The sequence below is a fragment of the Belonocnema kinseyi genome, chromosome 2 (genome assembly GCF_010883055.1).
Source record: "Belonocnema kinseyi isolate 2016_QV_RU_SX_M_011 chromosome 2, B_treatae_v1, whole genome shotgun sequence".
In the NCBI taxonomy this organism is placed as follows: domain Eukaryota; kingdom Metazoa; phylum Arthropoda; class Insecta; order Hymenoptera; family Cynipidae; genus Belonocnema; species Belonocnema kinseyi.
This window is the reverse complement of record NC_046658.1, coordinates 168499379-168516385: the sequence shown is the minus strand read 5'-3', so window position 1 is coordinate 168516385 and position 17007 is coordinate 168499379. Positions and strand designations below refer to the sequence as shown.

The 17007-nt window shown below is 23.8% G+C and overlaps 1 protein-coding gene across 1 annotated transcript in view; it reads left to right on the top strand.

Annotated features, from left to right (window-relative positions):
• Positions 1-17007, top strand: part of LOC117167556 (Golgi resident protein GCP60) — a 23876-nt gene that overhangs the window by 4580 nt on the left and 2289 nt on the right. The window contains exons 2-3 of the mRNA XM_033352579.1: positions 7653-8749; positions 15820-15879. Of these exons, the coding sequence (XP_033208470.1) occupies positions 7653-8749; positions 15820-15879 (1157 nt within the window). The remainder of the gene's footprint in view (positions 1-7652; positions 8750-15819; positions 15880-17007) is intronic.

The window sequence follows — 17007 nt, the reverse complement described above, 5'->3', positions numbered from 1 at the left end:
ATTAATTTTTCTAACAAAGAAGATACAGTTTTAATAAAATATATAAATTTTCGTTTAAAAAAGATAAATTTACAAACCAAAACTAGGATAGTTCAATTTCTAGTTAGAAATGTAAATTTTAAACAAAATTTAAACAAAATTCAGGTAACAAAATTTATTTATTTATTTTAAAGATTTATTATTTTGGTTAAAAATTCACCTTTTTGATTTAAAATTAATCAAACACAGTTGAATATACATAACTTTAACTTTTTTACCTAAAACTATAACTTCAATTTTTATTTGATAAATCATCGTTCTTAGTTTTTGAAAATTAATTTTTGCATTGAAAGTTTAAGTATTTAACTTTGAGTTAGAAAATTTATATTTTTTAGTTCATAATTCAACAATTTGGTTGAAAATTCAATAACTCAGTTGAAAAATTCATTAATTGAGTCGAAAAAATTTAGATCGATTAATTTTGAATTCAATATCGATATATTAATTTTATTAAAATAATTCCACTATTTTCGTTAAAAATTAAACGGTTTATCCTATGTTTTCATGTACAAATATTCTAATGTATTAATTGATTTGAAACAAAAAAAAATTTTCTACTTTAAAAGATAACCATTTAACAAAATAAACCTAAAAATACATATTACCAACGAAAAAGTGTCATAGTTTATATTTTAATCATAAAACAATGAAGTTTACACAAGAAAAGAAAAGAATTTTAAAACCAAAAAAAGTTTATCTAAATTATTGAATCTTTAAACCAGAAGACAAATTTTCTTTCTAAAAATTCAATTTTCAAACTAAAAAATAGTAGTTTTTTACACACAAAAAAACCCCGAATTTTTACCTAAAAAATATCAATCTTAAAAAATTGAAAACTTTCATTTTCTTTTAATAAATGAATTCTAAACAAACAAAAAATAAGTATCTTCCACTAAACAGTTAAATTTTCAACGAAAGACTTAAACTTTCAATAAACAAAATTTTTTAACAATGTAGTTTAACTTGGACCCAAGTAGTTGATTTTTCAATTAAAAACAATTAATTTCTAACCAAATAATTAAACTTTTAATCAACGAGATAACTTTTCAACTTGAAATATAAATCTTTAACAGAAAAAGTGATTTCTTAACAAAGCGATTTAACCAAATATTTTAAACAAATTAGATGAATTATTAAGCAAAGAAGAACGCTTTTTAAGCAAACAGTAGTTGCATTTTCATACAAAAAAAAGAAATTTTTTCTATAACAGATGAAGTTTTAAATAAAAAAGATAAATTTAAAAAAAAAAGAGTTGATTTTCCGTTTGAAAAAGATTTTAGTCGAGTTTTCACGATCAAACTATGAATTTTTTAACAAGAAATAATTTTCTACCAAAGAAAATTGAATTTTCAATCCAAAGAGACGAATTTTTTCAACCAAAATGGATGAATTTTTAACAAAATAGTTCAATTCTCTACCAAATAATTTCATTTTTATCCAAAAAAGATCAATTTTGTACTAAAACATATGAATTTGTAATAAAAAAGAAAAACAGATTTTTTTTAAATAAGTGGAACTTTCACCCAGAAAATATTTCAGTTCATTTTTCAACACCGAAATATAAATTTTAAACAAAAAGTAAATTTTCTAAGAAATAGTTAAGTTTTCAAGAAAAGAGTAAAATGGCTTAATTTCTAACCAAACAGTTGCATTTTTATCAAAAAAAAGATTTAATTTCTGCTGAAGCAGGTAAACTTTAAAATAAAAAAAAAGAGTTGAATTTTCAACCGAGAAGTTAACGAAAAAATGTAATTTTCTGTTAATTAAAAGAAATTCTGAGATTCTCATAAACTCTCAGAGAATTTATTTCTTGATTATATTCTCGGTAATCGTTATCGTTTAACGATTGTACAATCTCGTACTATTTGAGTACCAATTTGTTTATTCTCTCTCTCTCTCTCTTTATTCTAGCATATTTATGAAAACCGCGCTATTATTCACTATTCAATGTTTTTCCTTAAGCAAAGGGGGGAGGGGGAGGTTACACTTTTTTCCATTTGCATTTTTTTTAGATAAATGCATAATATCTCAAGAATATTGTGTCAGAATTTCAAGACGATCAAAGCAAAAATGGACGGAATTATGAGTATTTTAGTATAAAAAAATTATCGAGTTTTATTTTGAATTTTGTAGTGTGCAAAACTTTAAAGCGTTTTCCTGAAACTTGTGATTTTTGAAGTCCGTGTACGTTATTGGGAATGGTGGTGTACCATTTGGCCACATGGTGCCGAAAAATGGAACTAGAAAGAATAGTCACAATTTTAAACAGTATTTTAATTTTTGCATAAAAGTGTTTTTAGGATTGTTTTGTGAAGTATAAAACAATGATTGAATACTAAAAACAAATATTTATCAAAAACAAATAGTTTTTGATAAAATTTCCATCTTATACAGTGAAAAAAAACTCATTTTTGTAAAATAGGTTTTTCAAAAAAATACAATGATTTCATTATTTCATGTGAGATTCAATGTATTTTAAGCTTAAATAAACTATATATTAATGTATGTAGCAAAAACTTTTATCCATATCATGCCAATAATACGAATAATAGACGACTGGCATTTAAATACGAATTCTTACCTAACTTTTAGATCAGATTTTTAAATAATAAATATTTCATGTGTAAATTAATAAAAATTTACTTTGAGTTCATTTTTGCTTCAAAATAAGTCCATTTAAGTTTATGATCTTTTGAAAATCACAATAAAGAGAACAATAATTGGTTTCTTTTTTAGAAAAATATTTCTTTCAAAGTGTGTGGTTTTCACTGTATAATATGTAAATTCCATCTAAAACACTTTGTTTCCGATAAAGACTTTTATTATCCATTAAGTAGTTTGAAACTTCACAAAAAAAATGTTAAAATACTTTTATGCACAAATTAAAATGCATTGTTAAAATTGTGTCTATTCTTTCCAGTTCAATTTTTTGTCACCAGGTGGCGCATCGCAGTTTAACCATTCCCAATAACTAAAGTTCTTAAATTCCCGAGAATTTACGTTCAGGTTATATAACATATTCAGGAATTTAAAACATGCAAAACAGTAGCTTATTAATTAATTAAGACTGTTCGACTGAAATTCTAACCGCAAAATTCAATTGCCTCACATTACTTAATAAATACTAGCATTAAATAATCCTCTTGCGGAAAAGCCTTGAAATACAAGTTTTCCAAGTGGTATTATGTTTAATTAAAAGCGTTTCAAGTTGTACACCTTTAAATTAATTATTTAAATTTGATAAATTTATTAGAAAAGATTTAAAATTTTATCATTTCTAATGTAAAGCTTATTAATTGTAGCAATTTTATTTTAAATATAAGAATCGCAAATTTCAATGATTTAAGATTATAAGAAAATTTCGAAAATAGAACAAGTTTAAAACGTTAAAAATGAAATATTTTCCGATTACAATTTTGAAAATTCGGTCATTTAAAATTCAAACGAATTAAGACAGAATTATATCTAATTAAAAACATTGCAAATTGAAAAATTCCAGATTACATTTTTTTTTAAACAGACAATTTTATTAGAAAGGAATTGAAATTTTATCATTTCTAATTAAAAGCGTTTATAATTTAACAATCTAATTTTTATTTGAAGAATCTCGAATCTGAATAGTTTAGGAATAAAATTCCGAAAATAGGACACGTTAAAAACTTAAAAAAATGAAGTATTTTAAGATTTGAATTTTCAAAATTCACAACTTTCTTCTGAAGATTAGCCATTTAGTTATAAATTTCATTATTTAGTTGAAAATGTAATAATTTTCTTTGAAAGACATATAATTTGGTTGTAAATGTTTTACTACTTTTATTTTCTTGTTAGAAAGTAAACTGAAAACTTATTTGGATGAAAATTGAAGAATTTTGTTAAAAGTCATAATTTGTAGTTGGAAATTCTACTGTTTAAATGTCATATTCGGTGTTAAAAAATAACTGAAATATTTTCTGGATAGAAAGTAAACTATTTTTAAAATTTTATTTTTGTTTTTATTTAATTAAAAATTTATCTGTTTTAAGTCAAATGTCATCTTTTTGGATAAAAATGCAACTGTTTCGTTGCAAATTAAACTATTATACTATTTTCTTATTTGACTATTTCGTAGAAACTTCACTTTTTGTTTGAAATTTATATTTTGGTGTTGAAAAATGAATTGAAATCTTTTCTGAATAAAGTTCGACTTGAAAAAGCAATTTGTCATTTTTTATTACAAATTAATTTGTTTTTGTACCAAATTTAATTTTTTGGAGATAAAAATGGAACTATTTGGTAGAGAATTTAACTCTTTTGTTGAAAATGCATACTTTATGGTTGAAAAAATTCGTCTTTTTAGATTAAAAATTGAATTTTTTTCATAGACACTTATTTCTTGTTTGAAGATTTATATTATGATCGTGAAAAGTCAGCTGAAATCTTTCGAAAAAGAAAATTCACCTTTTTTTGTTAAAATTGTATCTTTTTTTTTAACTTCATCTGTTTCTAGAGGAAATTTCAATATTTTTTAAAAATAAAAATGCGACTTTTTGATTAAAATTTGTTAAAGATTTATATTTTTTTTGTTGAAAATTAATTTTTGGTTAAAAAGTCATATTTTATTTTTGGCTTGAACGTTCAATAATTTAGGTAAACTTTTATTTATGTTTTGAGTGAAAAATCTTTATTTTTTGGAAATTCGTCTTTTTCGTTTCAAAATTCTTTTCTTTTGTTGTATTAATTTAATTATTTTTTTATTATAATATAAGCTATGACACTTTTTCGTTGTGAATTTGTCTTTTCAGGTTGAATATTCAAATATTTTGTTAAAAATTTAATTGTAGGTAAGATAAGATTTTAAATAAATATTTTATGATAACATATTTTGTTTGTAACAACTAAAAACTGTTACATATTTAGCAGTTTCAGCGCCGGCATAACATATGCGGGTGGCCGCTGGACCGGAAAACCGGGAATTTTTTTAAACCGGGAAATGACAGTGAATTTTTTTTTGACCGGGAATTTTACAAATTTGTAGAAGAAAAATCTGTCCACGTTCGATTTCAAAAGTTTTTAAATAATTAGTGAAATTGTTATGTTTTTCAATTATGCTATTATTAAGCTTAAAATGCTTAATTCAAAATTTTTTCACTTTAAAAATTTACATTGATAATTTTTATTTCTAAGCTTACATTTTTAATTGAAAGAATTTTAAATTGATTTCTTAAAGACTTGAACCAATAAAAAATAACAGCCCTTGATGCTGAAAATTTTGGATAAAAAAATTTTTTATTTAATAAATAAATGATTTTTTAAAATTTATTTGTACTTTAAGCAGTAAAAAGTGAAGAAAAACGATTTGGCAAAACAATTTTAAACCAGTTCAAAATTTAAGAATTTTGACGTTAAAACTTAAACGGTTTCAATTTGAAAGTCGTAGTTATTAAACAAATGTGAACGTGTGACTGAATGTTTATAAACTATTTTCAACTTAAAAATAACTGCCTAATAATATATTCTTAATTAAAGAATTTTATTAAATTAAAAATATTGTTTCAGTCTAAAATATTCAATTTTTAACCCATTCAATTTGAAATTTTTAATTAAAAAAAATATTAATTATTGAATATTTAACAGTATTTCAATTTTTATTTAAGACAAGTAAATTGAAGCCAAATATTTAAATTAAAGAATCTTTAACTGAATTGTTTGACATATAAAACCTGGAATCGTTAAAATTTCGAAGAGTCTTTTAAACTTTGAACGTTACAATTTTAATTGTTGTATTTCAAAAATGCTTAGCTTGTAAGTGAAATTTTTTAATTTTGATGTATAATTTACAAATTAACATTTGTAGAAAAAATTTAAGTAATTTTAAGAGATATTTAGTAGTTTTAAAAAGATTAAAAATTATCATGCAAATTTGAGAAAATGTTCTGAAATTCTTGTAGAATCTTTTTTGAAAATTTTGTTTAAATCTTTGAAAAACTTTTTAAATATTCTTTTACAATAATTTTTCAAAATGAAATTATTTTTAATTTTCCTAGGAATCTTAAGAAAATGTTTTTATTCCTTTAAATCCATTCATATTTCTTGAAAAGAATCTACTTTTTTTGTTTAAAATCTGCGAAAATCTACATTTTGTTTTATATAAGGCTATGATTTCAAGTTTTACATTAAGTTCAAATCTTTTCAAAACTTCTACATATCTCTTAAAATTACTCAAATTTCGCCTATAAATAATAAATGTTCAATTATTAATTATAAATCCAAATTGTAAAGAAATTTTCTAAAATTTGCAGGATTTTCTGAAAATTGCAGCAAAAATTCAATTCATTTTGACAGATATTTAGAAGTTCCTAAAAAAATTTTCAAAATAATTTTTAATTCTAAACAATTTCTAGATTTCTCAAGATTTTGAAATAAAATTTTGAACCTTTCCAAGGATGTTTAAACTATTTAAAAAGAAAATAATTGAATTTCTAAATTAAGAAGTGTTAAGTTTAAAATTTTTTACTTTTTGATGTTTCTAGCTTAATATTCCTTAAAATTATGTAATTTTAAAAATTTTGAAGTTCATTGATTGATTTTTTAATTTAGAACATTGAAAATTATAATGTGGATATATCTTTTTTATATTGAAAAATGTTATTAACCTTCAATTTTATACGCGCAAAGTATTGAGCATTTGAATACAAAATTTTTAACTTAAGAACTTTTTAATTTCAATTTTTAAAGATCAACATTTAGCTTTAGTGTTCCATTTTTTAAATTTCATTGACCGTGAAAAATGTTTGCGAATCGGGAAATGACCGGGAATTTATTTCGTCGATTAAAACGGCCACCCTGATATAATATGCATTCAGATTCATCTGGAATGTATAATAGCAATACTTTCTTGGAAGTGTTCTCCATTTAAAATAATGAAGCGGATGCTTATTATATGCTTAAAATGTGTTTTCAACATTTAAAAATCGTTCCAAGTTAACCAAAAAATGCAATTTTCTATCAATGAAAAGAAATTCTTAAATTCTCATAAATTTTTAGAGAATTTATTTCTCGGTTATATTCTCGGTAATATTCTCATTCTCATTACCGTTCTCAAAGTAATATAAATGGCACAGAACTCTATCAATAACTCAAAATCTTTTGGACCAAGCGTTTTGAAATTTTACACAGTACTTCTACACATAATTCAGCAGGTATCCCTGGGAGCTTTTTTTAAATAACTATTAATTTTATAATAACAAATTAGCCGATTTTTGTAGGGAAAATCGATTTTTTTGGCTTCCAAGTGCTACGAAAAATTGAAACTCGAAAAAAATCCTCCTAGGGTTACATTGAGAAACATTTCCTTTAACAAATGCAGTTTTATTTTTTTGTTTCACATGATTCTGTTGTGAGTTATGATGTACACCGCAATAACAACTTTTTTTTAGAGGCGGTCACTTTACTCGCTCAATTTTCAATATTTTGCAATAAAAATTTAGGAAAATTTTGTTTAAATATTGCATAATTATATGGAAATTGACTGAATAAATTCACACTATCTGTATCGCCAAAAAAAAAATTATTAAAAACATGCCTTTTTTTCACCGAATTAACCTAAGCCCCCCTCTGAAATCCTCTGATTTCAGAAAAAGAGGGTAAAGCCGTTCACCTCTCGTACGAGGATAAATTAAAACTCGTAGCCTTTACCCAACAAATTACCCACGGAAAATGCACCGCCGAAAATGCCCCACCCTTAGGTGTCCTCGACGTCATCGGCAAGGACAGGCGACTAGCCTGGCAAAATTTGGGCGACATCTCAAGAGAGGAGGCGATGGAGGGTTTTGTCGTTTTACTCGACAAACTCTGTCCCCTTTTCAAAACAGTCGTCGAGGCGCAAAAGCGTGACGTCGAGGAGAAGCAGCGCCTGCAGAAGGAGGAGGAATCGCGAAAAGTCGAGGAGGCGAAAAGACTGAAGGAGCTCGAGGAGGAGAAGGAGAAGGAAGAGGAGGAACGACTCAAGCAGGAGAATCAGAGGCGACAGATTCAGGAGGCCTTGAATCAGCAAACGTATCATCAGTTCCGAGCGTACGCCGAGCAGCAATATCCCGGCAATCCAGAGCAGCAGGGTGTCCTCATCAGACAATTGCAGGAGCAGCATTATCACAAATATATGCAGCAATTGCACCAGAATCAAATTCTCATCGAGGATCGCGAGCCGGAGAAAATGGAGAAGAGTCTTGTGGTTGTTGAGAGCAAACCGAAGAAGGAGAGTGAGGAAGCTGCTCCCGTGCTTCTGAATCAACAGCAGCAGCAGCAGCAGGAGGAGGATGATGAGAATGATGATGAGGATGATCAGCAGGATTGGCCGCCGATTGAGCCGGCGCAGATGTGGACGAGGGATGGTGTCGAGGAGTTCAAAGGTACGATTAGGAAGGAGGCGGGTGATGCGGTGATTAAAGTTGGACATGGCGAGACGGTGACGGTGAGAGTGCCGACCCATGAAGATGGTGCCTGTCTGTTCTGGGAGTTCGCGACTGACGGATACGACATTGGATTTGGGGTTTATTTCGAGTGGACCAAGCCGGACACTAATCAGGTCTCGGTTCATATCAGCGAGTCGGAGGATGAGGAGGAGGAGGAGGATTTTGAGTCGAGGGAGGATTTGGAGAGTGGAGCTGTTGATGGGGAAACGAGGCAGGAGTATAATAAACCGGCTACTCCACCCATTAGTGTCATAGTGCCTGTAAGTATATTTATTATTTTCAGGAAATAAAAAAAGAATAGTTTTTGCAGCTTTTTTTCAGGGTGGCGAATTATTGACCGGGGATTTAATTAGAATTCGGGGAGTTTAATTCTGATTTATTATTATTTTTTCACTGCAGAATTCAACTATTTAGTTGAATATTATTTTTTTAGCTATAAGTTTATTATTTTTTTGTAGAAAATTAATCTTCCTTTTTTTTTTTTTTGTTGAAAATTTATCTTTTTTGGTTCAAAAATCGAGTGTTTCAGTTAAATAATTAGCATTTTAGTTGAAAATTCATGTTTTTGGTTTATAATTTAACTATTCGAGTTGAAGATTAATAATTTTTTTTTTTTTTTTTGAAAATTCAACACTGGTTGCAAATTGAATTTTCAACTAAAAATTTTCGATTTTTTTTACCAAATAGTGGAATTTTCAATCAGAATGATTAAATTTCTATCAAAAACAGTAAAATTTTCGACAAATAAAATGGAACAGTTACATTTTCAGTTAGAAAAATTGATGAAAAAACTAATTTTCAACCAAAGAGATGAATTTTCTACCAAAAAAGGCTCATTTTCAATAAAGTACATAAATTTTCATGTAAAAAAAGATCTATTTTCAAACAAAATTAGAATAGCTAAAATTTTGGAAAACATGGAAATTAAAAAAATGAATTTTCAGCAAAATAGTTTGTTTTTTTTTCATCCAGAAAAATGGTTTTTTAACGACAAACAAAAGAAATAAATTTTCAGTTAAAACAATCAATTTTCAACAATAAAAATTAATTCTTAACAAAATAATTCAATTTTCAACCCAAAAGATGAATTTTCTATTAAAAAAAATAACGAATTAACTAAATTTTGTTTTCCAACCAAAGAAATTAATCTTCCACTATAAGAAAATCATTTTGTACCTAATACATTAATTTTCAACTAAAAAGAAAATTGTTTCATCAAAAATAAAATACTTATCATAATTTAATTATTTCTTAAAAAATTAATGTATTTTTTTGTAGAAAATTAATCTTTTTATTTCAAAATTAATCTTCCTTCTTAGAAATTCATATTTTTTGGTTAAAAAATCGAGTGTTTCAGTTAAATAATTATTATTTTAGTTGAAAATTCATGTTTTCGATTTATAATTTAACTATTCGAATTGAAGATTAATATTTTTTTTTAATTGAACACTGGTTGCAAATTGCATTTTCAACCAAAAAATGATTTTTTTTACCAAATAGTGGAATTTTCAATCAGAATGATTAAATTTCTATCAAAAACAGTACAATTTTCGACAAATAAAATGGAACAGTTACATTTTCAGTTAGAAAAATTGAAGAAAAAACTAATTTTCAACCAAAGAGATGAATTTTCTACCAAAAAAAGGCTCATTTTCAATAAAGTACATAAATTTTCATATAAAAAAAGATCTATTTTCAAACAAAATTAGAATAGCTAAAGTGTTGGAAAAAATGGAGATTAAAAAAATGAATTTTCAGCAAAATAGTTTGTTTTTTTCATCCAGAAAAATGTTTTTTAACGACAAACAAAAAAAAATAAATTTTCAGTTAAAACAATCAATTTTCAACAACAAAAATTCATTCTTAACAAAATAATTCGATTTTCAACCCAAAAGATGAATTTTCTATTTAAAAAAAATAACGAATTAATGAAATTTTTTCCAACCAAAGAAATTAATCTTCAGCTAGAAGAAAATAATTTTATACACAAACACATTAATTTTTAACTAAAAAGAAAAAAATTTTTACCATAAATAAAATACTCATCATAATTTAATTATTTCTTAAAAAATTCATGTATTTTTTTGTAGAAAATTAATCTTTTTATTTCAAAATTAATCTTTCTTCTTAAAAATTCATATTTTTTGGTTAAAAAATCGAGTGTTTCAGTTAAATAATTATTATTTTAGTTGAAAATTCATGTTTTCGATTTATAATTTAACTATTCGAATTGAAGATTAATATTTTTTTTTTAATTGAACACTGGTTGCAAATTGAATTTTCAACTAAAAATTTTCGATTTTTTTTACCAAATAGTGGAATTTTCAACCAGAATGATTAAATTTTTATCAAAAACAGTACAATTTTCGACAAATAAAATGGAACAGTTACATTTTCAGTTAGAAAAATTGAAGAAAAAACTAATTTTCATCCAAAGAGATGAATTTTCTACCAAAAAAAGGCTCATTTTCAATAAAGTACATAAATTTTCATATAAAAAAAGATCCATTTTCAAACAAAATTAGAATAGCTAAAATGTTGGAAAAAAATGGAGATTAAAAAAATGAATTTTCAGCAAAATAGTTTGTTTTTTTTTCATCCAGAAAAATGGTTTTTTAACGACAAACAAAAGAAATCAATTTTCAGTTAAAACAATCAATTTTCAACAACAAAAATTAATTCTTAACAAAATAATTCAATTTCCAACCCAAAAGATGAATTTTCTATTAAAAAAAATAACGAATTAATGAAATTTTTTCCAACCAAAGAAATTAATCTTTAACTAGAAGAAAATAATTTTATACACAAACACATTAATTTTCAACTAAAAAGAAAATTCTTTCATCAAAAATAAAATACTTATCATAATTTAATTAGATCTTAAAGAATTCATATATTTTTTTGTAGAAAATTAATCTTCCTTCTTAAAAATCCATCTTTTTGGTAAAAAATTCGAGTGTTTCAGTTAAATATTTAACATTTTAGTTGAAAATTCAAATTTTTGGTTTATAATTTAACTATCATTTTGTTTAAAATTCGGGTTTTTTCGTTTTCTTCAAAATAAATTTTTTGAATCAAAAGTTTTACTGTTTCATCCTTTTTTTAAATTTCTATTTTGTAGTAAAAAAGTTTAGTAAATATTGTCATTTTCAACCAGGAAGATTAAATTTCTATCAAAAAAGATTAATTTTCGACAAAAAATGGAAGATATATTTTCAGTTCGAATAAATGAAGAAAAAACTAATTTTCAAGCAAAAAGATAAATTTTCTACCAAAAAAGACTCATTTTCAACAAAGTACATAAAGTTTCATATAAAAAAAGTTCTATTTTCAACCAAAATTAGAGTATCTAAAATGTTACAAAAAATAAAGGTTAAAAAAATAAATTTTCAGCAAAACAGGTTGTTTTTTTGCATAAAAAATGGGGTTTTAACTAAAACCAGAAAAATTAAATGTTCAGTTAAAACCGTCAATTTTCAACAATAAAAATTAATTCTCAACATAAGAATACAATTTTAAACCAAAAAGATGAATTTTCTACCAAAAAAGATACAGTTTCAATAAAGTATATAAATTTTCAATTAAAAAAGATCAATTTAAAAACTAAAACTAGGATAGTATAATTTGCAGTTAGAAAAGTACATTTTAAGTTGAGAAAAACGAGTTTTTAGCAAAATTGATTAATTTTCAACTAAAAATATAAATTTTCAACTAAAAAGAAATGATTTTTCAGTCAAAGAAATTTATTTTTAATTAGTGTTTAATTTTCAACCAAAAGTACGGTTTTTGTACTAAATAGTAGAAGTTTCAACCCAAAAGTTGAATCTTCTATAAAAAAAAAATAATTTTTAGAAAAATAATTGTTTATCAACAAAAGAAATAAATTTCTAACAAAAAGTAGAATATTGAAATTTTCAACACAACGGGACATTTTTTAACGAAAAAGATTAAATCTCTATCAATAAGGGAGAAGAAGGTAAATTTCCCACAAAAAAATGACAGAGTTAACGTGAATTCCAAACCAAAATTATGATTCTGCTATTAAAAAAAAATTAATTTTAAACCTAATACGTGAATTTTCAACTAAAAAGATAAATTTTCCAAAAAAATAAAATACTTAGATTTTCAACAAATTAGTTGAACTTTCAACTACAGAGATTAATTTTTAACCAAAAATTTGAGGTTTTCAACAATGAGAGTAATAATATAATAATTAATTAGTTTATTTTTTTAAAGAAATTTAATTTTCGGTAAAAAAAACTTAATTTGTCATAAAAGCAAAGTAAATTCTCAACGAAATAGTATAATTTTCAACCAAGAAGAATAAATTTCTATCAAAAAAGATTAATTTTCGACAATAAACGGAACAGTTACATTTTCAGTTAGAAAATTTAAATCTAAATTAAAAAAAAAAACAACTAATTTTCAACGAAAAAGACTTATTCTTAAGACAAAGTACATCAATTATCATGTAAAAATATCTATTTTCAACCAAAATTAGAATACTTAAAATTTAAAAATAATAAAGATTCAACAAAAAACAAAAAAATTAATTTTCAACAAAATATTTTGTTTCCATTCAAAAAAAGGACTTTCGAACCAAAAATAGATGCATTAAATTTTCAACTAAAACCATCGATTTAAAAGAAATGAATTCTCAACAAAATAATTCAGTTTGAAACTCAAAAGATGAATTATCTACCAAAAAAGATATTTTTCATAAAATATATAAATCTTCAACTAGAAAATATAAATTTACATCAAACAAAACCTAGAATTGTTCAATTTGCTGTTAGAAAAGTAAATTTTAAACAAAAAAAGGGATTTCAGCAAAATTAATTTATTTTTAATTAAAAATATAAATTTTCAAACAAAAATGAAATATTTACAGCTTCAGCTAAAAAAATTAATTTTCAACTAAAATGAAACAAACTTTCAGCCAATGAAATTAATTTTTAATTAGCGTAATGAATTTTCGACCAAAAATACGATTTTTTTACCAAATAGTGAAATTTTCAACCCGAATAATTATTTTTTTATTTTAAAAAAGTCATTTTTAACTAAATATTTTTTTGCAATCAATTAAATGAATTCTCAACAAATAATATAATAGTTAAATAAATTATAAATCATCAACAAAAAAGATAAATTTTCGACCAAAAATAAAATAACTAAATTTTCAACCAAAAAAGAAACGAATTTTAGCAACAAAATATTTAAATTTTCTACCACAGAAATTAATTTTCATACAAAAAAATGAATACTTAATAAATTAATTTCAATTCAATCAATTCAATCAAATATATAAATTTTCAACTTAAAAAGGTAAATTTAGAAACCAAAACTAGAATATTTCAATTTGCAGTTAGAAAACTAAATTTCAAATAAACAAGAAAAAGGTGATGAATTTTCAACCAAAAATATGTTGTTGTTTTTACCAAATAGTGCAATTTTCAAGCAAGAGGGTGAATTTTCTATTAAAAAATTAAAAAAACAACAACTAATTAAAACGAAATATTTATTTTCGCCCAAAGAAATGGATTCCTAACAAAAAATAGAATAGGTAACTTTTCTACAAAACAGGACATTTTTTAACGAAAAATATTACATTCTTATCAAAAAACGTAAATTCTCCACCAAACGCGGAATAGATAAAGTGAATTTTTAACTAATATTATGAATCTTGAACTAAAATAAAATCATTTTTAACCAATTACATGAATTTTAAACTTAAAATATACTGTTTCAACTAATGAGAGTTATAATATAGAATAATGCAATAATTACTTAATTAAATTGAAATTTTTAAATAAATTAAATTTTCAATAAAAACTTAATTTTTCATAAAATCAATATCAATTTTTAACGAAATTGTATCATTTTCCACCAAGAAGATTAAATTTCTATCAAAAAAGATTAATTTCCGACAAAAAATGGAACAGTTACATTTTCAGTTAGAAAAAATAAATCTAAATAAGAAAAAGCTAATTTCAACCAGAAAGATTAATTTTTTATCTCTTTTTCAACAAATTACGTAAAGTTTTATCTCAAAAAGATCCGTTTTAACCGGAATTAGAATAGTTAAGAAATTAGAAAAATAAAGGTTCAACACAGAAAAAGCAGAATTTTCGACAAAATAGTTTATTTTTTTCATTAAAAAAAATAATTTTAAACCAAAAGTAGAAGAATTAATTTTTCAATTCAAACAATGTTTTTTCAATAATAAAAAAAATTAACAACAAAATAATTCAATTTTAAACCCAAAAGTTGAATTTTCTACCAAAAAAGATAGTTTCCATAAAATATATAAATTTTCAACTAAAAAAGATAAATTTACAAACAAAAACTAAAATAGTTCAGTTTACAATTAGAAAATTAAATTTGAAATAAAAACAACGAGTTTTCAGCAAATTAATTAATTTTCAACTAAAAATATAAATTTTCAAGCAAAAACGGAATAGTTACAGCTTCAGCTAAAAAAAAATAGTTTTCAACTAAAAAGAAACGAATTTTCAGTCATTGAAATATATTTTTAATCACAGTATTTAATTTTCAACCAAAAAGATGAATTTTCCATTAAAAAAAAACGAATTAACTAAATTTTGTTTTCCAACCAAAGAAATTAATCTTCCACTATAAGAAAATCATTTTGTACCTAATACATTAATTTTCAACTAAAAAAAAAAAATTTTACCAAAAATATAATGCTTAAATTTTCATTTAGTGAAACAAATTTTCGTCTAAAAAAGAAACGAATTTTAATTATTATTATTTTTTTAAAGTATTTTTTTAAACTGTAAATTTAATTAATTTTAATTAAAAATTCCATATTTAAATTTGAAAATTCATTAGTTTGGTTAAATATTATTTTTTGAACTTACAATTTAATTATTTAAGTTTCGGTATTTGGCTTAAAAATTAATTTTTTAAACTAAAAATGATACTTTGTTTAATCGTTTTATTTCAAAATTAATCTTCCTTTTTGAGAATTCATCTTTTTGGTTAAAAATCGAGTGTTTCAGTTAAATATTTATCATTTTATTTTGTTGAAAATTCGTTTAATTTTTATTTTTATCAAATATTAATTTTTTCAATCAAAAGTTTAACTATTTTATCCACTTTTTGTAAAAAATTGATGTTTTTTTTAGTGATAAAGTTAAGTATTTGTCTAAAAATTAATTTATTTTGCACTTACCTGAGAAAAATTGAAAAACTTAACCGGGAATTTGAAATCTTCTGCCGAATCGTCACCCTGGCTTTGGCCTTGAAAGGTTTAAAATACTTGAATATTGAAATGATTTTTCAAAGCTACAATTTTTTTCTGTGTTAGGTATATAGGAGAGACTCGCAAGACGAAGTTTACGCTGGTAGCCATCAATATCCTGGTCAGGTAAGATCTCGAAGAAATTATTTTAGATTGTAAAAATGTTGGCCTCGGACTCACTGCAGTATTGACACTATTTGACCATTTTTTTAGCAATCACAAAACAGTTGAATTTTTAAATAAAAATATCAGTTTTCTACGAAATAGATACATTTATAACCAAGGAGATTAATTTTTTGTCAGACGAGAAGAATTTTTAACAAAATATATAAATTTTTAAACAGATTTTTGAATTTTTAGCCAAGAAGGTTCATTGTCTTTTTTTAAAAAATACGAATTTCCAACAAATTACATAAATTTTAAACTAAACAGTTGGTCCCCTTTTTATTTGATCAATTTTTAAACTGAAAAAACGCGTTTTTAACCAAAAATGGAGTAGTTAAATCTTTATTCAGTATAATTAATTTCCAATTTTTTAAAATAAATATAATTTTCTACAAAACCGTTGAATTTTCAACAAGAGAATATGCATTTTTAACAAAATATTTGAATTTGGAACGATAATTAAAAAAAAAAAACTGTTTTACCAAACAGTTGCATTTTTCACGAAAAACATTAGCTTTTCTACCAAAAAATATGAATTTTTAACAAATTATATAAATTTTTCACCAAAAAGTTAAATTTTCGACCAAGAAAGTTAATTTTCTACCAAAAAATAAGAATTTTCAAAAAATAGAATACATTTTTAACCAATTTTTAACCAAGAAAATGAATTTTTTTACCAACAAAAAAAAATTTTAACAAATTATCTAAATTTCTAACCGTAAAGTTTCATTTTCAACCAAAAAGTTAATTTTCGACCAAAAAATAATAATTTTTGAAAAATTACATACGTTTTTACCCAAATAGTTGTAGTTTCAACCCAGAAGATTATTTTTAAATTATAAAAGACAGTTTTTTTTACCAAAATATTAATTTTTAACCGAGAAGATTAATTTTTTACCAGAAACCCCCAATTTTTAACCAAGAAAATGAATTTTTTACAAAAAAATATAAATTTTCAACAAATTACATACATTTTTAACCATAAAGTTTAATTTTCAACCAAGAAGGTTAATTGTCCACCGGGGAAAACGAAATTTAATCAAGTACATCAATGTTTTACCAAAAAGTTAGTTCAATTTTCAACCAAGA